Consider the following 20,912-nt stretch of genomic DNA (forward strand, 5'->3'; position numbering starts at 1 on the left):
GGATGAGAGGCGAAACGTTTTCACGGATATGTACAAAGTCCAGTTGTACTTGATTCAATTCCTTTGGATAACCATGACCTGGATGAATGAGAACATTCACAGCCAAAGAGGAGGTTTATGGATGTGGTGAGGGAAGACATGTGGGTGGCTGGTGTGACAGAGGAAGATGCAGAAGACAGGAAGAAATGGAAACGGATGATCCGCTGTGGCGACCCCTAACGGGAGCAACCGAAAGTAGTAGTAGATCCCTTTATAAGTTTATGGGTTTGGCACGTAATTACCCACCTGTAATTGTGTATAGGCAATTACAGGTGGGTAAATTTCTGTTATTGTAATATGATTATAGTTAGTATTGTAGCATACTCTAGTTACAGTACTGTAATATCCACGCTTCAGTATTATAAAACACAGTCAGCATTCAAGAATATACTAGACACTAACCTTGGTTCCTCCCTTCATGGGGTTGCCAAGATCACACACCACCATTCTGGTCTGGTTCTCCTTTTTATAGGCACATGACAGCCTTGCCAGCTGCTGCAAGTGACAATAAAACAACTTGTTTGTATGACGTTAAATCAGAACAGTGACAGTGAACACTTACATCCAGACAGTCTACTCCATTACAGGCACACAAAGTAGTACCCAAGTGACGTGAGCCTGAGGCGGCGGTAGATTTACCACAAGGTAAAGATTGCTTATGCGAGCGTGTGTGTGTGTGTGTATTTTCTACCTGACTGCGGACCACGCCGGTAAAGTCGGCCTGTGGTGGGGGGTATATGTGAAGTTCTGCCTCGTAGGCACCCTCTCCTCTGTTTTCAGCACTGACCTCTAGTGTCAGAGCATTGTCATCACCGATGTAGATCTGTTCACGGTCACTAAAGTGAAGTAAGACGATCAACAAGTTTACCTTCTACCTTTTCCATGCACAAAATAATCCAACTCATTAAAACTGCAACTGTGTATCTGTAGGGGTTGTACTGACAGGTGTGGTGGTAATGCAGAGAAGTATAATCATATCCATAATTATAGTTAAGATTGCCTTCCCAGATATTAAAGTTTAGCAAAAAGATTAACAACAGTAAGTGTAAAAAATACCAAATATGCTGTTAGCATTTGTGGAAACTCATGACTTCCTTCAATATGTGCAAGTATAAATACACACTGGTATCACTATAGTTCATGTGTTACTAACTCCTGGAATGTGATTTTAAACATAACAGGTGATGCCAGGTACCCCCCCACCCCCACCCAGAACCATTACTGGTCTTCTAAACCAGGGGTCCCCAACCACCGGGCCGCAAAGCATTTGCTACCGGGCCGCAAGGAAACAATATGATAAACAGTATTCGCTAGAGGACTTTTAATTTGAAATGGATACTTGAAGCGTGTACAGTGATGTAATATTATCACTCATTCACGTGGCATTCGGCAGACCAACGGTAACTAACTTCATAACTCAGAGACACACTCAGTCAACTCGCTACGACCAGGTTAGGGTTAGGGTTCCTCTTTCAGCTACCACACTTTCAAGGAGAACTGATGAAATTGGTGAGTTGCAATGTTTTCATATGTATGTTATTTTCATGCGAGGAAAATATGCATTGTGTGTTTGATATCCAAATGTTACTTTAAATGTTATGATACTATTGATTTATAAGCCTAACCTATATTTCGGTCATTATTAACCCACCCCCGCCCCTCCCCCAGTCGGCCAGAATATTGTCAATATTAAACCGGTCCGTGGTGCAAAAAAGGTTGGGGACCCCTGTTCTAAACAATGCATTTCTCACAACAGCAATGGACAGGAATCTATCTTTGAAACAGAAAGTCATTTTGCAGTAAATGAAACCATTTTTAAGTGAGTTTTTTTAACTATTTTTATTGGTCCCCGTGGGGAAACTCTTTGTCTGCATTTAACCCATCCCAGCTGTGTAGCTAGGAGCAGTGGGCAGCTGCTGTGCAGCACCCGGGACCAACTCCAGTTAGTCTTGCCATGCCTCGGTCAGGGGCACAGACAGGAGTACTAACCCTAACATGCAGGTCTTTTTGATGGTGGGGGAAACCGGAGCACCCAGAGAAAACCCACACAGACACGGGGAGAACATGCAAACTCCACACAGAGGACAACCTGGGACGACCCCCAAGGTTGGACAACCCCGGGGTTTGAACCCAGGACCTTCTTGCTGTGAGGCAACAACGCTACCCACTGCGCCACCGTGCCACCCAATTTGTGTGAGATGTGATTTAGAACATCACACCATCTTGACTGTGAGCTTGAACTAATTAGCTCCAAAATGTACTACGCTGATCATCTTGGGACCATCGCCCACCTTTCCTCAACATTTCAAGTCATTTGCTGCAGCCACTGTTGTTGTTGACAGACCAACAGCACCAAAAACAACAAAAAGAAACAAATGTAGCATTCTGTTACACAAACACTAAAATTCAATAGTAAATTGCAACTTCCCATTCAGAAAATATTAAAAATACAGGAACTTACAAAAAAAAGTTACAACTCAGCAATCTTTCCCAGTCATAATTACACACGTACATATGTACAGATTTGTGCATGAGCCTATTGCTGTGCAACATGGTGACCTGGGGTCAAGTCTATATTTTGACCCTGCAGATAGCAGTGTTGTAGCTGAGTCACTAAACCCCGAGTCCGAGTCGAGTCTCGAGTCCCCAGTGTTCGAGTCCAAGTCCTGGACTTGTACTACAACACTGGCAGATAGTGCATAGAAACAGGACAGGGTGTCCTACCTCTTTAAAGATAGCCTCAGGTCAGGTTTACAGATGTTGTCATCTCCGCAATCCAACAGGATGTGGGCCTGGTATAATGTTGGGGGAGGGGAGAGGAGAGGAGAGGAGAGGAGAGGAGAGGAGAGGAGATGAGAGAAGAGAAGAGAAGAGAAGAGAAGAGAAGAGAAGAGAAGAGAAGAGGAGAGGAGAGGAGAGGAGAGGAGAGGAGAGGAGAGGAGAGGAGAGGAGAGGAGAGGAGAGGAGAGGAGAGGAGAGAAGAGAAGAGAAGAGGAGAGGAGAGAAGGGGAGAGAGGAGAGGAGAGGAGAAAAGAGAAGGAAAGGCGGAAGGAAAGAAAAAAAGAAAGACTGTAAATTCGCACAAGCACAATATTAAAACCTTTAACAACACATTTTAATAACACAATTAGAAAACCTTTTGGGATCTTTGTTATCACAGAGAAGGTATCAGACTTAATAGATGAGTCCAAAAAGAAGTAATGACTGAGTTTGTGACGGCTAAAAGCAAATTTAAGAAAATTCTACTTTGCATTATCTCACACATCCATCCATCCATCATATTTCCACGTTTTCTTACTTGCGCACACCGTGTCTACCTTGTCTCTCTCTGTCTCTGTCTCTCTCTGTCTCAATTCAATTCAATTCAATATGTGCTTTATTGGCATGACATATGTGTACATATTGCCAAAGCATGTAAAACAACAACAACACAACACAACAATGATTATAATAATAACGGCAACAACAACAATGATTATAATAATAACAGCAACAACAACAATGATTATGATATTAAACAACAACAGTACAATAGGTGCCGTCCCCCACTGTCTCTCAGGTTGTGGCAGGATAATATAGATCTTGCTGCAATGCTCGCCGCTGCCTCCTCCCAGGACCACCCGCAGCTTACCTGCGTCCTCCATGTCCTGCTACTCTGGAGTCACATGTTCCAGCTCCTGGACAAAAGCCCGGCGCTGTTTTTCACATGTGTCACATTTAAGGAGGAAGTGCCCCTCTGTCTCCACCTCATCTGTCATGCACTGACCACATGTTCGATGCTCTTTTGGCAACCAGGTCTTTTTGTGTCTCCCCTTTTCAATGGCTAGACTGTGGTCACTGAGCCTGTATTTGGTGAGGATCTGTCGCTGCTTCCTGTCTCTGACCGTTAAGAGGTGTTCTTCCAAATCATAGCTTGTTTTTAGGGCCCGACAGACTTCTGGTTTGTTTTGAGTTTTGATTTCAGCGTTCCAATGTTTCACATAATTGTTCTTGCTTTGTTTTATAGCCTGATTTATCATAGTCTTTGTTTGGGATGCAGTGCTGGCCTGAGGTTGGTTGGTCTTAGTATTTGTTACAGGGTTAGTGAGTCTCAGAGCCAGCTGCTTCAGGGGACTCTTTTCGGGGTTCAGTTCTTGGGTTTTCAGAGCTTTAGAGTGCAATGTATTTGTTGGGCTTGTATTCAAGTGCATCCCGAAATTTAGAGATCTTTTTTGTACATTTATCAATAATGGAAACCGACCTAATTCTGCCCTACATGCGTTGTTTGGTGTTTTCCTTTGTATTTTCAGAATCATTCTACAGAATTCTGCATGTAGGGTTTCTACAGGATGCTTGTCCCATCTAGTGTAGCTGGAAAGACTGAGTGGACCCCATACCTCACTTCCATATAGCGCACTAGGCAGAATTACAATATCAAACAGTTTGCACCAGAGGGAGATTGGTATATCAATAAAGAATTTATTTTTAATTGCATATAGAGCTCTGCCAGCTTTTTGTTTTAGGTTATTCACTGCCCTACTGAAATCCCCGATGCTGTAATAATTAGACCAAGGTAAGTATACTGCACCGTATGCTCTAAGGTGATGCTACCTAGAGTCAACTGGTATCTCTTTTCCTCACATCTGGGCTTCTTCTGGAAGATCATGTCTCTCTCTCTCACACACACACACACACACACACACACACACACCCTGTTGGGCCGTTACCTGTTTGGTGACATTAGAAGGGGCAGTCATGTCCAGGATGGGCAGCAGTCCAGTTTTGTCTGCAGCTAGCTTGTAGTCCAGACTGTACTCCATCAGCACAGAGATCGGTGTGATCTTATCCCGAAACTCTCTGTCATCCTGAAGGAGAAAGCAGTAGGGGGTGGAGGAGAGAGAGAATAAGAGGGTGAAGAAAGACGGGGAATGAATGGGAGAAAGAAAGCAAGGGAAATAAACAGAAACAGAAGAAGAGTGCAAAAAGGGAGAGAAAGAATGAGGGCGAGAGAAAGACAAAGAGAGAGAAGTGTCCTTCATACAATACAATTAACTGAGAGATGCAGCTGTGTGGTCCTGTGGTTAGACATACTACTACTACTACTACCAGGCACGGCGTTATGGGTGGGCCTGACGGTCCTAGGCCCGCCCACTTTTAACCAAGCCCACCCTACAATTTTCCTACCCAAAAAAATATATTATATATATTATTTTTTACAAATTTTCATTTAGTCATAAATGATTTGAAATCAGCCAATAATCGCATGATTTTGTGCTAAAAATAATTTTCATAAACATAATTTTATATGTTGATGTTTATGCGCAATTCATGAGACACGTGATGTGATGTTCAACGCCGGCGGGATAGGCTAGGCTAGTTCCAACTGCCATACCAAGCGTTGCTTTTTTCACGAAAACATATAAGCGGTTGGTTATGCTACCGTATGTGGGTGGAGGCTATGGCGCCAACCAACTTTGTTTAAGTTCTTTAAACATGCACGAACGGTGTCAGACTCGGAGTCGTCACTGCAACCGAGAGATGATCAAGAGTTGGTATCCAAAACTCCACGCTCTTCCTCTCCGCCACCGTCTTGTGATCATAGAGATTTGTAGACTGTGATTGATAGTGACTGATAATGAACTCTAGTAGCATGTCTTTACATGACAGATAACGTTATGAGTATGTTCTGAATACTGGCTCGCTGCTCTGCTCGCGTTACTCGGGCGTCCCAATTCAATTCATTTAAACCTCCTTCCCAAAGGGGACTTTGCATGCCCTACGCAACGCTGTAATACCAAACTGCACCACTCTAGGTAGCGCGTAGGGTGGGTATTGGGACAGGGCCTTTGATTGGGCGGTGGTTGCTTGGTCACAGACCTGTTGCGCCCTCTATTGGTCGGTCAGTGATAGAATTATAGCTCAAAATGGTCCCTCTCTGGCTTTCAACGTTGGCAAGTGATGGTACTGCTGCTGTTCCAGCAATATATATTTTGCACTGAGTAATTTTTTAACATTTTGGCTCATTTTGTCAATGTTGCATGAATTATGAGGGTTTTTTTGTGATTACATTTGTTATTCTATCTAGCTCGATTTTGGTCTCAAAATGCACCAAACTGATGCATTTAAATTATCAATATTGAAAAATTTTCTACCGGGGGAGCATGCCCCCGGACCCCCCCTAGGGAATTCCAGGCCCATCCATAATTGGCCTGGCCCATCCAAAACTGAAATCCTGGAGCCGTGCCTGACTACTACTACTACTACTTTTGGCTGCTCCCTTTAGGGGGCGCCACAGCGGATCATCTGTTTCCATCTCTTCCTGTCCTCTGCATCTTCCTCTGTCACACCAGCCACCTGCATGTCCTCCCTCACCACATCCATAAACCTCCTCTTTGGCCTTCCTCTTCTCCTCTTCGCTGGCAGTGTGGCACTCTATGTGGTTAGACATACTACAACTCTAAATTCCTTTAGAAACCGACAAATTAAACCACTTCCTCATGTCAAAGTACTCTACAAAGTACACCTTGGGCAATGCACCAAACTTATAACTGATATGCTCACTCTGTAAGTCACTCTGGATCAGGGTTTAAGCAAAAGTACTACTGTTAAGAGATGCGGGAGTGCGACTGAAATCTTGCCGGTTTGACTCCCAGCTAGGAAGTCAGAGGTATTATTGTCCAGTAGTAAATGTGTGGAGATGTATGAATGTTAAGCAGGGTTGGGATGAAAAAGACTATGGTGCTGTGTAAACCTTCACTGGTTAAATAAAGGTTCGCAAAACTTAAAACAAGTCATTTAGTCCCACTCACTCTGAGGAATGCATCCTGCTCCTCGCAGGCCGGTCCTTTTCCATTGAATACCGTCATGTTCTTGGAATACTGAAAGGTTTTACTATGCAGGAAGAGGACACGCTTGGTAGCCTCCTTGTGTTTCAGACGGTCCAGCACCAGGTCCACACGGAAACCTTGGGATTATGGGTAAAAACAACAGAGACGATTATGAAGGGCAAAAGGAGAGGAAAGGTGAGAGGAAAGGAAAGGAAAGGTGAAAGAAGATGAAGGAAAAGAGGAGGTAATGAATTGTCTCACAGCTGGATTGCAACCTGGTAACTATTAGTGCTTTCTCACACACACACACACACACACACACACACACACACACACACACACACACACACACACACACACACACACACACACACACACACACACACAAAGCAGTGGGATGGAATCCTGGAATTCCATGTGTGTGTGTTGGTTTAAAAAGCAGCACATGCAGGCAGGATGCCTCTCGATGTTCATTGTCTAAGTGATGCAACACCTCACTGAGCTGTGTATCCTCATTAGAGTTGAGTATCATGAGGCTTTTATTGATCTCGGTACCTCATTGACACCGGCGCTTGACGATAAGTGGGGGTAAGTAATCCTGGGCAAAGTTAGCAGGAGCTAGCAATGTTTGGAAACTTGCTGTATTTCCTGGACTATAAGTCGTCGTTTTTTTACTCGTCTGGTTGATCCTGCGATTTATATTCCAAAGCGATTTATACAATGTGATTTTGTCAGACGAATACACTGCATTTCAAATAAAGCCACTAGATGGCACTGTTTAATCTCGTGACTCAATTGAAAATACTGCACCTGCCATAGAAACTGAATGAGAGTAGAACGGACATTAAACTGCTCGCCATGATCATTTGAATAGATCAAATGAAAATGGCGATTGTTGTTAGTTGTTATGGTGCCAACACATGTCAGTGGGGCTGTAAATGTTTGTGCTACTCCACTACCCGTTTGGTCATTACTGCAAAACCTCACAAAAAACAAAAAACAAAAAAAAAGAGACGGCGACTTGCCGCAAGTCAGTTTATATGAAAGTTAGCCCGCTACAATGGTCACAGTTTTTGCAATGGAAGTGGTTCAAATAAAAATGGCTGCCGCTCTGACCATCCTGCTATGTTGAATTGAATGGGAATGTCCTGCTGCTACTACTACTACTACTTTCAGCTGCTCCCGTTAGGGGGCGCCACAGCGGATCATCCGTTTCCATCTCTTCCCGTCCTCTGCATCTTCCTCTGTCACACCAGCCACCTGCATGTCCTCCCTCACCACATCCATAAACCTCCTCTTTGGCCTTCCTCTTCTGCTCTTCCCTGGCAGCTCCATATTCAGCATCCTTCTCCCAATATACCCAGCATCTGTCCTCCACACATGTCCAAACCATCTCCATCTTGCCTCTCTTGCTTTGTCTCCAAACCGTCCAACATGGGCTGTCCCTCTAATATACTCGTTCCTAATCCTGTCCCTCTTCGTCAATCCCAATGAAAATCTTATCATCTTCAACTCTGTCCTCCATTCTACACATCCAGTTTCTATTGTACCACCACATGAATGTGACTTATACACCGAAGCAACTTGTATATGCTTTTTTTCCCTCACAACAACGCATTTTTTGCTGAGTGCGACTTATAGTCTGGGAAATACAACACTGCAAAAGAGTCCACCCCCCCAATTCTGTCTAAATGCCTTGTGAACACTCAAACTGATTGACATCAAGTAGGGACCAATGGAGATGCCGGCTAGCACAGAACTCTCCTGACTAGCCAATAAGGAGCGAGTCCAGATAACATTTTCTCTCTTTTTACAGTGCACAGACAGTAGAATTTTTTCTCAGTGCATCTACTTACTTCAGGATGTAGAAAGAGTTTGACCAACATTGTAGAACATGTTCTAAATTAAAATCATTAAGAGCCACATTAAAAGTACCTTTTTCTTGTCATTTCATAAAATGCTTATCGCTGATGATTGCCAAATGTCAAAAACACCATCACATTTGATAAATAAAATGCCCCCCCCGTCTTTTTTCTCCCAATTGTACTTGGCCAATTACTCCACTCTTCCGAGCTGTCCCAATCTCTGCTCCACCACCTCTGCTGATCCGGGGAGGGCTGCAGACTACCACATGTCTCCTCCCATATATGTGGAGTCACCAGCCGCTTCTTTTCAACTGACAGTGAGGAGTTTCACCAGGGGGGACGCAGCACATGGGAGGATCACACTATTCCCCCCAGTTCCCCTTCATCCCCGAACAGGCACCTTAACTGACCAGAGGAGGCGCTAGTACAGTGACCAGGACACATACCCACATCTGGCATCTTAACCACAGACACTGCCAATTGTCTGTAGAGACACCCAAACCAAGTCGGAGGTAACACAGGGATTCAAACCGGCGATCCTTGTGTTGGTAGGCAATGGAATAGACCGCCATGCCACCCAGACACCCTAGTAAGATGTCTTTATTGCTGGTAACAAACCAGACATCAACACAATACGCATAACAGCAGCATACTGTAGAATGCACTGGGACATGTATAGGAAGTGATTAGTGGTTCACCCGGGCGTTTAAGAAGTATTCTGTAGGAAAAGCATCATATCCACACTTTCTGGGAGAATGTGTGGCCTCTCTTGCCTGAATTTATTTCCCGCAGAAAATTACTTGTATGTTTATGTGGCCTGTGGCACCAACAAGAAGCACTGTTCGTATAGACATTACCAGTCCAGTTGGTACTTCTGAGTTTGTTATTGGTGCCTTAAAAGTACTGGTAGTCAGTACACATCACATCCGTAATCCTCAAACACCCTACCCAAGCAGATTTCAAGGACTATTTAGGAAATATTGCTACACCACAACTCAAACTGTAGTTCTGTGTCACAATATAGACCCTGGTAGTTGTGTAGCAAAATTAATATCTGCTCCCTCTGCTAATAAGGATTTTATTTTTTGATGAAATCAAGTTTGACTTGCAGTCATTTAAAACTTTGTTCTGTCTCTCTCTCTCTCTGCCTGTCTATCTGTCAAAACAGTCAAGTTGAGGAGTTAAGAGACGCTTTACTAAAGTCTTGAACAGATTGTTTTTCAAGATCAATAAAAACCATAGCACACAGAAAATTTGCATTTTTTATGAGCTTCTGTTTAAATGTGGAAAAGGTAAAAATTGGGGATATTTCTGTCCACAAAATGAGTGGATTCTAGCTTGTGTACTTACTGAGGGGGGTTGGAGCACCTCTGCCACTGGCCTTCAGACAATACTTCACCTTGAAGCTACACAAGAATCAGAGACAAAGATTTAGAGTCAACACTCTTCAGTGAGAAAGAAGTATTCTCTTTACAAAGCAACAAAGCAGGTGACACAATGGTGTGCACACCTGCTGTGTGTGCACGCCTGCTGTGTGTGCACGCCTGCTTGCAAAAGGCTGTAGATTGTGTAAAGTGTTTTATGTACGTGGATGAAGGTGCACATCAGATAGGAGTTCTGGTGACATGCAGCATGTGTCTGTATGTATGAACACACACCAAGAGACAGATGTACTGGTGCCCGGCAGGGTGCATTTCTTGTCCTCTGGGTTGAGTATTTGAGGGGTGATGTCCAGAGTGGCATTGACACTGATGACCGGACGCGCCCTGGAAGGAAGACAAAATCATAGCTCAGGCCTCTGACATGTGTCTGTTTGTAGACAAGTGTGATTTCTCTTTTTTTGGGGGGGGGTTCCCTTTTTCTCCCCAATTGTACCTGGCCAATTACCCCAATCTTCCAAGCTGTCCCGGTCACTGCTCCACCCCCTGTGCTGATCCAGGGAGGGCCGCAGACTACCACATCTCCTCCGATACCTGTGGGGTCACCAGCCATTTCTTTTCACCTGACAGTGAGGTGCTTCGCCGGGGGGACGTAGCGCATGGGAGGATCACGCTATTCCCCCCAGCCCCCCCCAAACAGGCGCCCCGACCGACCAGAGGAGATGCTAGTGCAGCAACCAGGACACATACTTACATCCGGCTTCCAACCTGCAGACATGGCCAATTGCATCTGGAGGGACGCCCGACCAAGCCGGAGGCAACACGGGGATTCAAACTGGCGATCCCCATGTTGGTAGGCAACGGAATAGACCGCTACACTACCTGGACGCCCTGACAAGTGTGATTTCTGCAGGTTTTTGTCATGTGTATACATATAAGTGATTCGGTAAGGGGGTTGCGATGTACATTAGTGGGGTGCTGCAGGAAGAGGCAAATCAGAGTACTTGGAAATACAAACAGCATGTACAGCACACACATGCACATGCACACACAAACACACACAAACGCCATTCTAACAATGTAGGTGCGTGTTCAAAGTGAAGAGTAACAGTTGTTGGGTAAGTGTAGGGATCCATCAGCCATTGTGATCTGTGAATTAAATGGGTCATTTCCTGCCCTGATTATCGGCCTGCCTTGAGGGTCCAAACAACAACACAAGTAAAACTAGCTTGCACTAATTCACTTTTTACAGCCAGAAGAGCTGCCAGAAAGAAATGACTCAACAGAACAGTTGACCTCCTGCAAGCAAGAAAAGATTTGTTGGTACAGAGGTGGATGACATCATTTCATGAGATATATTATATATGGCTAGAACGTTGCTTGTTAAAGACATACAAAAGCCCAAAATACTGTCTTTGACCTCAAAAACACAAAAAAGCCTTTTGCTGCTACATTGCTGTAAAGGTATGGATGTGTAGGCCCTGTGATGGCCTGGTGGCCTGTCCAGGGTGTATCCCCACCTGCAGCCCAGTGACTGCTGGGACAGGCTCCAGCATTCCCGTGACCCTGAGAGCAGGATAAGCTGTTTGGATAATGGATGGATGGATGGATGATTGTAAAGGCAACAGCCTGTGATATAGGCAATAAAAAGAACATTTTTGAATCTATTTGAAATACATTTTTTCCTTACTGACAATGTAATTTACTTATTTTTTAATACAATACAGGAATCCAATAAATCATTATCTAATAAGTTAGTTGTCATGCTGTACTTTCAGCCAGCCTGCCTGGACAAGTAACTTCATTTTGTATTGTTTTTTAATAATTTGGGATCGATAGTCCTGAAATAGTCCACAAATAATAGAATTTTTTTTTCTTGTAAAATCAAGATTCTTTCATTTTGACTGCTGACTTTCCAATAAAAATGAGTGATTTATATGAACAAATCAATGCTTTGCCCAAATTATTATATTTCCAAGATGCAATTGTAATATTATATTTAATATTAAATTATAATTGTACTTATCCTCATCATAGTGTACTTGATCTTTTTGACCCCAATTGAAGGTGTTTGTTGAATGTGGAATGATAATGATAATAATAATAATAATAAACTTTATTTGTATAGCACCTTTCATACATAAAATGCAGCTCAAAGTGCTTTACATTAAAAACAGAGGAAACAATAAAACTCAACAACAATACAGATAAAATAAGTTAAAAATAATAAAACACCCCTAGGAAAAAAAAAACAAAACAAGGCAAGAAATAAAACCACAGTACAAGATAAAAAAATAAGAATAAAAAGAAATATAAAGTGGAAGGAATTAAAAGTAACAGCATAAAAATGGGTCTTGATCTGATTCTTAAAACTATCTAGGGACGTTGCTTCTCTTATTTGTTGGGGGAGTCTATTCCAAGCCGTCGGTGCATAAAAACAAAATGCCGCTTCGCCATACTTTTTGTAGTTCATTCTAGGGACATTGAGCAGGCCAGCACCAGAGGATCTAAGAGAGCGGCTCGGAACATCATCAGATAAGCAGTCAGATAGGTATGAGGGTGCTAAACCAGGTGGAGCTTTAAACACAAGTAAAAGAATTTTAAAATCAACCCTCAATGCTACAGGAAGCCAGTGTAAAGATGCTAAAACTAGGGTGTGTTCTCTCACCCTGGTTTTTGTTACGACCCTTGCTGCCACGTTCTGTACTAGTTGCAGCCTATCGATACTTTTTTAGGTAAACCAGTAAGAAGTGCATTGCAATAGTCTAGACGCGAAGAGATAAAAGCATGTGTCATCTTTTTGGCATCTTCCAGGGACAGGTAGGGTCTAATTCTAGCAATATTTTTAGGTGAAAAAAGGCACCCTTGGTAACATTGTTAATATGTGATTTAAAATCCAACTCAGAGTCAATGATGGCACCCAGGTTTTTTAGTACAGTCTTATTCTGTACAGCCAGACTTCCTATTCTACTTGATATCAAATTCTCTATGTGCATTAGTACCTATAATGAGAATTTCTGTCTTGTCTTTGTTCAATTCGAGAAAGTTTTCACTCATCCATTGTTAAATACTAGACAGATGATTCATCAAGGGATTGAGAGCATAGGGGTCATCTGGCACTACAGATAAATATAACTGAGTACCATCAGCATAAAAATTCGAAATTCACTCCATGATCACAGATAATTTTCCCAAGCGGCAGCATGTACAGGCAGAACAATAAAGGACCAAGAATGGAACCCTGCGGAATACCTGAGAAAATTACGTTTGTCCAAGACGCGGTCCGAAAGACTAACAAAATAGCTTCTGCCAGTAAGATAAGTGTAGAACCAGGATAGGGCAGTGCCTGAAAGGCCAATCCAATTCTCAAGGCAGTCTATAACTATATCATGATCGACTGTATCGAAGGCAGCCGTCTGATCAAGGAGTAAAAGAATGGAAACATATTTATTATCAGCGCTCACTCTGAGATCGTTGACTACTTTTACAAGTGCTGTTTCAACATTGTGTCCTTTTCTAAAACCGGACTGAAATTTATTATGAATCTTGTTTTCATGCAAAAACCCATGCAGTTGTTTATATACCGCCTTTTCCAAAATCTTGCCCAGAAAAGGCAGATTAGAAATAGGACTATAATTGCTCAGCACCGATGGATCAAGATTATTCTTCTTGAGTAAGGGCTTTACTATACTGTTTTCAGTGAATCAGGAAAGATACCTGATTCTAAAGAACAATTTACAATATCCAAAACATCACCAATCAAACTATCTAAGACCTCTTTAAAAAAAAGGCAGTGGGAATTGCATCCAGAGAGCAGGTGGATGACTTAGTCTACAAGATGGTTTTATGAAGTTCCTCTTCATTAATTTTGCAAAAGGAAATTTGATTTCCCCGACAGCCGTTACTAGCAGTTTGACTGTTTGGATTAACAACATTATTCATGATACCTGCTCGGATATGAATGATTTTATTATCAAAGAATGATGCAAACTCATCACATTTTGATTTAGATACAGGGCATAACTGCTCATGAGACTGGGGAGGATTTATAAGGTGATTGATTGTGGAAAATAAGACTCTGGAGTTGTTCCAGTTTTCATTTATAATGCCAGAGAAATAAGCCTGCCTTGGGCAGCGCAGAGCTTTGTTATAAACAAATATAGTCTAAAAATCTCACCATGGATTGTAAGCTTACTTTTTCTCCACATTCGCTCTGCTCTATGGCAATCCCTCTTGAGCAAATGTATTTGCTCAATCTTCCAGGGTATTACTGTAGTCTGTGATTTTTTTCTTAGTTTCAATAGGAGCCACTATGTTGAGAGCTGACTAGTTTAAAGTTGAAGTGATTAACTTTATCATGCACTGAAGAAATATCAGCTGACAGAGGAAGACTGCGCAGGTGATGAGGGATCTTATTGACTGTAGAAGGACTAAGAAAACGTCTTTTATGATACACGCTGTGTTGTTTTTTGCCAAGACAGAGACAAGCATGTGAAAAAACAAACAGTAGTGATCTGATAAATCAGTATCAACAGTCTTGTCAACAGCAATATTCAGGCCTCTAGCGATCATTGAATCTAGGGTGTGGCCAAGGTTGTGGGATGGCCCAACAACATGTTGAATAAAATCAAAGGAAAGCAGAAGCTTTACAAACTCCACAGCTTTGCCATCCGAGGCATTAGCCACATGCAAATAAAAGTCCTCAGAAATTAGAATTCTGTCATAATTAGTAAAACAAATCAACAGTAGTTCTGATATTTCAGGTAAAAATAAGGCTGTATGCTTTGGGGGCCAATAAATAGTAACCAGTAATGACCCTTGGCATAAAATATTATACGGTGGCACGGTGGCGCAGTGGCTAGCGCGGTCGCCTCACAGCAAGAAGGTCCTGGGTTCGAGCCCCAGGGTTGTCCAACCTTGGGGGTCATCCCAGGTCATCCTCTGTGTGGAGTTTGCATGTCCTCCCCATGTCTGCGTGGGTTTCCTCCCACAGTCCAAAGACATGTAGGTCAGGTGAATCGGCAGTACTAAATTGTCCCTAGGTGTCCATGTGTGAATGTGTGTGTGTGTGTGTGTGGGCCCTGTGATGGCCTGACAGCCTGTCCTTGGTGTCTCTCCGCCTGCCGCTCAGTGACTTCTGGGATAGGCTCCAGGATCCCCACAACCCTGAGAGCAGGATAAGCGGTCTGGATAATGGATGGATGGATATTATAGTTCCTTTTTTTGGGGGGGGGTCCCCTTTTTTCTCCCCAATTGCATCCGGCCAAATCATCCCACTCTTCCGAGCCATCCCGGTCGCTGCTCCACCCCCTCTGCTGAACTGGGGAGGGCTGCAGACTACCAAGTCTCCTCTGATACATGTGGAGTCACCAGCCACTTCTTTTCACCTGACAGTGAGGAGTTTCACCAGGAGGATGTAGTGCGTGGGAGGATCACGCTATTCCCCCCAGTTCCCCCTCCCCCCTGAACAGGCGCCCCAACTGACCAGAGGAGTCGCTAGTGCAGCGACCAGGACACATACTCACATCCAGCTTACCACTCACGGACAAGGCCAATTGTGTCTTTACTGCCACGGGGCAGATGCAGGATAGATGCAGGACGGGTGACTTCTATACAGGCTACCGCTATGTACAGTGCCAATGCAACACAAGTGTAAGGCAGACAAATGGGGAGCTTTCTCTGACAGCTATTAACGTAAGAATGGGTTTTAGGAAATCGAGTAACAGAGGTTGTATTAAAGGGGTGATGGCTGTCCTAATGACATCAATAAACCCAGTAGGCGAGCACTGTATGAAACTAGCGACTCTTTGATTTCAGGGGTGGGCTGCTTCATTAAACTGCCAAGGCTACATGTGCTGCATCAAAGACTTACATAGAGCCACAGCAGGAGGGGAAAACCATGCATTGATTTTAGTATGCATACACAAACCCACACCCGTGTGCTCACCCACACACACTTACTTCTAGGCATTAAGATGCAATTGTGAGCTTTTTACACACACTTAATGATGCACTTATGGATATATGCTTGCAAACAAAGACTTGCATACACATGGACATAACACCCCCCTCGGTTACATCCTCTCTCTCACACACACACACACACTGGTTACCTGTATAGAACAGCTTTATCTGCTCCAAAGACACCCACAACTAGATCTGTCAGACAAAGAAGAAACATGTTATCCTCGTTCAATGTTTTATTGTGTAACTTGTGTTTTATTCTGTACACACAACATTACTGCACGTTGTGCGTCTTGGGAGAGAGATCCTTGCTCTGTTGCTCTCCCTGAGGTTTCTTCCAATTATTTCTCCCTGTTAAAGGTTTTTAGGGAGGTGTTCCTTATCCCATGTGAGGGTCTAAGGACAGTCAGGATGTTGTGTTGCTGTAAAGCCCCTGAGGCAAATTTGTGATATTGGGCTATACAAATAAAATTGACTTGACATCAGCTTTTACAAAACTTTTATAGTTATTTATTCATATCCTACTGTCTTTGTTGTGTGTGTGTCAGTTTTCATTCATCGCCCTGTGTGAATCTGTGTGTGTTTGTTGCTGTGTGTAGGCATGTGCCTGCATGTGTATGTGTACACAGTACCTGGGTATCCGTTCTGGTCTATGTCAGTATTTCCGGTCATGGAGTAGCCAAAGCTAGCAGGCATATAACTGGATGCCCATTTACCCTGCAAGACCTGAGCGTAGGGAAGAAGGCAATCATGAATCAAGTAACAACAACCACCAAAACTAAACACAGCAGTCTCATGTGTTGCATAACTTCCTGCCAGACACCCATAATAATCAGTGATACCCGTGGCATTGTGTAATGCTCATCACTGAGGTTCGATGTCCCCACATTTCCTTGATTTATGAAAAGCATAAAAAGCACATGAAAGGCATAGGTCTGAATATGTCAGCCCTGAGCTGGCCTGGTGGCCTGTCCAGGGTGTCTCCCCGCCTGCCGCCCAATGACTGCTGGGATACGCTCCAGCATCCCGCAACCCTGATTAGGGTAAGCGGCTTGGATAATGGATGGATGGATGAAAGGTATATGTAGTACAGAAAACAGGAAACAAAGTATTTTCCACCCTTTTTTCTCCCAAATTTTACTTGGCCAATTACTCCACTCTTCTGAGCCGTCCCGGTCGCTGCTCCACCCCCTCTGCTGATTCAGGGAGGGCTACAGACTACCACATGCCTCCTCTTATACATGTGGAGTTGCCAGCCACTTCTTTTCACCTGACAGTGAGGACTTTCACCAGGGGGGCATGGGAGGATCACGCTATTCCCCCCAATCCCCCCCCCCCCGAACAGGCGCCCCGACCGACCAGAGGAGGCGCTAGTGCAGCGACCAGGACACATACCCACATCTGGCTTCCCACCTACAGACACGGCCAGTTGTGTCTGTAGGGACGCCCGACCAAGCCGGAGGTAACACGGGGATTCGAACCGACCATCCCCATGTTGGTAGGCGACGGAATAGAATGCTACGCTACCTGGACGCCCAACACAAGATTTTTTGACAAATGGTATAAAAGTTGTCAACAGGGGCATCCAGGTAGTGTAGGCAGTCTATTCCATTGCCTACCAACATGGGGATCGCTGGTTCGAATCCCCATGTTACTTACGGCTTGGTCAGGCATCCCTACAGACACAATTGGCCGTGTCTGTCGGTGGTAAGCTGGATGTGGGTGTGTGTCCTATTTGCTGCACTAGTGCCTCCTCTCGTCGGTCAGGGTGACTATTCAGGGGGGAGGGGGAACTGAGGGAATAGTGTGATCCTCCCACGTGCTACATCCCCTTGGTGAAACTCCTCACTGTCAGGTGAAAAGAAGGCTCTGGTGACTCCACATGTTTCAGAGGAGGCATGTGGTAGTCTGCAGCCCACCCCAGATCAGCAGAAGGGGTGGAGCAACAACCGGGACAGCTTGGAAGAGTAGGGTAATTGGCTGGGTACAATTGGGTAGAAAAAAGGGGGAAAAATATATTTTTTTAAAAAGTTGTCAACAGTACAACGAGAATCAGTCTTGCTGGGACAAATGCTTCCCATTTCCTTTCACATTCTCAAGAATGCATGCACCTGATTAGCATATACTGCTGCACCTTTCATTAGTACTAATGCTAATAGTCCAGCAGCGTTAACATTGTTGATGACAAAGCTTAATGATACTACAAGGCTTTAGTACATTAAAAACATTTCCGCATGTTTTCTACCACAACTGCCTGGTGGTCTAGTGAAGGTGGATTTTTGTCACAGGAATGATACATTTGTTTTGTTGTGCTAATATTGGTTCTGGCTCTCTTACCTGGGACGGGGAAGGGTCAGGTCCCCCAATGCGGCCATTGTGAATGTAAACCAAACCGTTGTTGTTGGGGCCACCATAGGGAGCAGAGATGGCTACGTCTGAAGAGAGTTGAGGAAATGAGGAAGTGGAGAGGAGGGGGTGGCGAGAGAGAGACAAAAAAAGAATGAGGGCAAGAAATGGGAACAAACCCTGCTGCAGTAGGTCAAACTAATCAAGGTGGCCATACCATCGTATCAATACAATACCATCGTATCAATACAATACCATTACCATCATATCAATACAATACCATATCAATACAATACCATTACCATCGTATCAATACAATACCTTCATATCAATACAATACCACTGTATCAATGCAATGCCATCATATCAATACAATACCATTGTATCAATAGAATACCATATCAATACAATACCATCATATTAATACAATACCATCGTATCAATACAATACCATTACCATCATATCAATACAATACCACCGTATCAATACAATACCTTCATATCAATACAATACCACTGTATCAATGCAATGCCATCATATCAATACAATACCATTGTATCAATAGAATACCTTCATATCAATATAATACCATCGTATCAATACACTATCACCTTCAGCTCATCTGCATTGTTGGGTCTGGTGTCTCTCATCTTACTCTTGACAATACCCCATAAGCCACAGAAGGTCACTGCTGAAAGGGCTGGCTGTTCGCAGAGTGCTGTATCAAAGCATATCCATGGAAAGTTGACTGGAAGGGAAAAGTGTGGTAGGAAAAGGTGCACAAGCAACAGGGATGACCACAGCCTTGAGAGGATTGTCAAGCAAGGCTGATTCAAGAACCTGGGGGAGCTTCACAAGGAGTGGACTGAGGCTGGAGTCAGTGCATCAAGAGCCACCACACACAGACGTGCCCAGGAACTGGGCTACATTCCTAGTGTCAAGCCACTCCTCAACCAGAGACAACGTCAGAAGCGTCCTACCTGGGCTAAGGAGAAAAAGAGCTGGACCGTTGGTCAGTGGTCCAAAGTCCTCTTTTCAGATGAAAGTAAATGTTGCATTTCATTTGGGAATCAAGGTCCCAGAGTCTGGAGGAAGAGTGGAGAGGCACAGAATCCAAGTTGCTTGAAGTCCAGTGTGAAGTTTCCACAGTCAGTGATGATTTAGGGTGCCTTTAGGGTGCCATGTCATCTGCTGGTGTTGGTCCACTGTGTTTCATCAAACCCAGAGTCAATGCTGACAAGCTTTATGGAGATGCTGATTTCATTTTCCAGCAGGACTTGGCACCTGCCCACAGTGCCAAAACTACCATGGTATTACTGTGCTTGATTGGCCAGCCAACTCGCCTGACCTGAACCATTGTCAAGAGGAAGATGAGAGACACCAGACCCAACAATGCAGATGAGCTGAAGGCCACTATCAAAGCAACCTGGGCTTCCATAACATCTCAGCAGTGCCACAGGCTGGTTGCCTCCATGCCACGCCGCGTTGATGCAGTAATTTGCGCAAAAGGAGCCCCAACCAAGTATTGAGTACATAAATGAACATACTTCTCAGAAGGTCGACATTTCTGTATGATGAATCCTTTTTTTGATTGGTCTTCTGTAATATTCTAATATTTTGAGATACTGGATTTTTGATTTTCATGAGGTATAAGCTGTAATCATCAAGATTAAAACAAAAAAGGCTTGACATAATTCACTTTATGTGTAATGAATCTAGAATATATGAAAGTGTCACTTTTTGAATTAAATTACGGAAAATAATGAACTTTTCCACAATATTCTAATTTAGTGAGATGCACCTACCACCATATCAATACAATACCATTGCCATCATATCAATACAATACCACCATATCAATACTATACCATCATATCAATGAAATACCACTGTATCAATACCATCGTATCAATACAATGCCATCATATTAATACCATACCATACCATCATATCAATATCATACCATCGTATCAATACAATACCGCCGTATCAATACCATACCATCGCATCACTAACATACCATCGTATCGACGCCATACCATCGTATCAATACAATACCGCCGTATCAATACCATACCATCGCATCACTAACATACCATCGTATCGATGCCATACCATCATATCAATACAATACCGCCGTATCAATACCATACCATCGCATCACTAACATACCATCGTATCGATACCATACCATCGTATCGATGCCATACCATCGTATCAATGCCATACTATCGTATCAATACCATACCATCGTATCCGTCCAGGTCCAGGTCCCCCAGGATGGCAATAGCAGAGCCAAACCTGGCATAAACCTCAGACCCTGTCAGCTTCTGGGGAGGATGGAAGGAAAACCCCCCTCTGCCCAGGTACACACACACCTGGCGAGCACGCACACACACACACACACACACACACACACACACACACACACACACACACACACACACACACGCAGAGTAACAAATAAAGGTGAGGTGTGACTGTGTGTTAGGAGATGATGAATTTGTGTATG

The 20,912-nt window shown here is 43.7% G+C and overlaps 1 protein-coding gene across 1 annotated transcript in view; it reads right to left on the minus strand.

Moving 5' to 3' along the window:
* The window catches only part of itgav (integrin, alpha V), a 119,598-nt gene that overhangs the window by 30,807 nt on the left and 67,879 nt on the right, over nt 1-20,912 (minus strand). The window contains exons 13-23 of the mRNA XM_056289084.1: nt 20,649-20,778; nt 18,391-18,488; nt 16,686-16,779; nt 16,203-16,248; nt 10,369-10,476; nt 10,061-10,116; nt 6,828-6,982; nt 4,746-4,883; nt 2,764-2,831; nt 731-875; nt 442-534 (exon numbers count right to left, since the gene is read on the minus strand). Of these exons, the coding sequence (XP_056145059.1) occupies nt 442-534; nt 731-875; nt 2,764-2,831; nt 4,746-4,883; nt 6,828-6,982; nt 10,061-10,116; nt 10,369-10,476; nt 16,203-16,248; nt 16,686-16,779; nt 18,391-18,488; nt 20,649-20,778 (1,131 nt within the window). The remainder of the gene's footprint in view (nt 1-441; nt 535-730; nt 876-2,763; nt 2,832-4,745; nt 4,884-6,827; nt 6,983-10,060; nt 10,117-10,368; nt 10,477-16,202; nt 16,249-16,685; nt 16,780-18,390; nt 18,489-20,648; nt 20,779-20,912) is intronic.

The sequence above is a fragment of the Lampris incognitus genome, chromosome 11 (assembly GCF_029633865.1).
Source record: "Lampris incognitus isolate fLamInc1 chromosome 11, fLamInc1.hap2, whole genome shotgun sequence".
NCBI classification, from domain to species: Eukaryota; Metazoa; Chordata; class Actinopteri; order Lampriformes; family Lampridae; genus Lampris; species Lampris incognitus.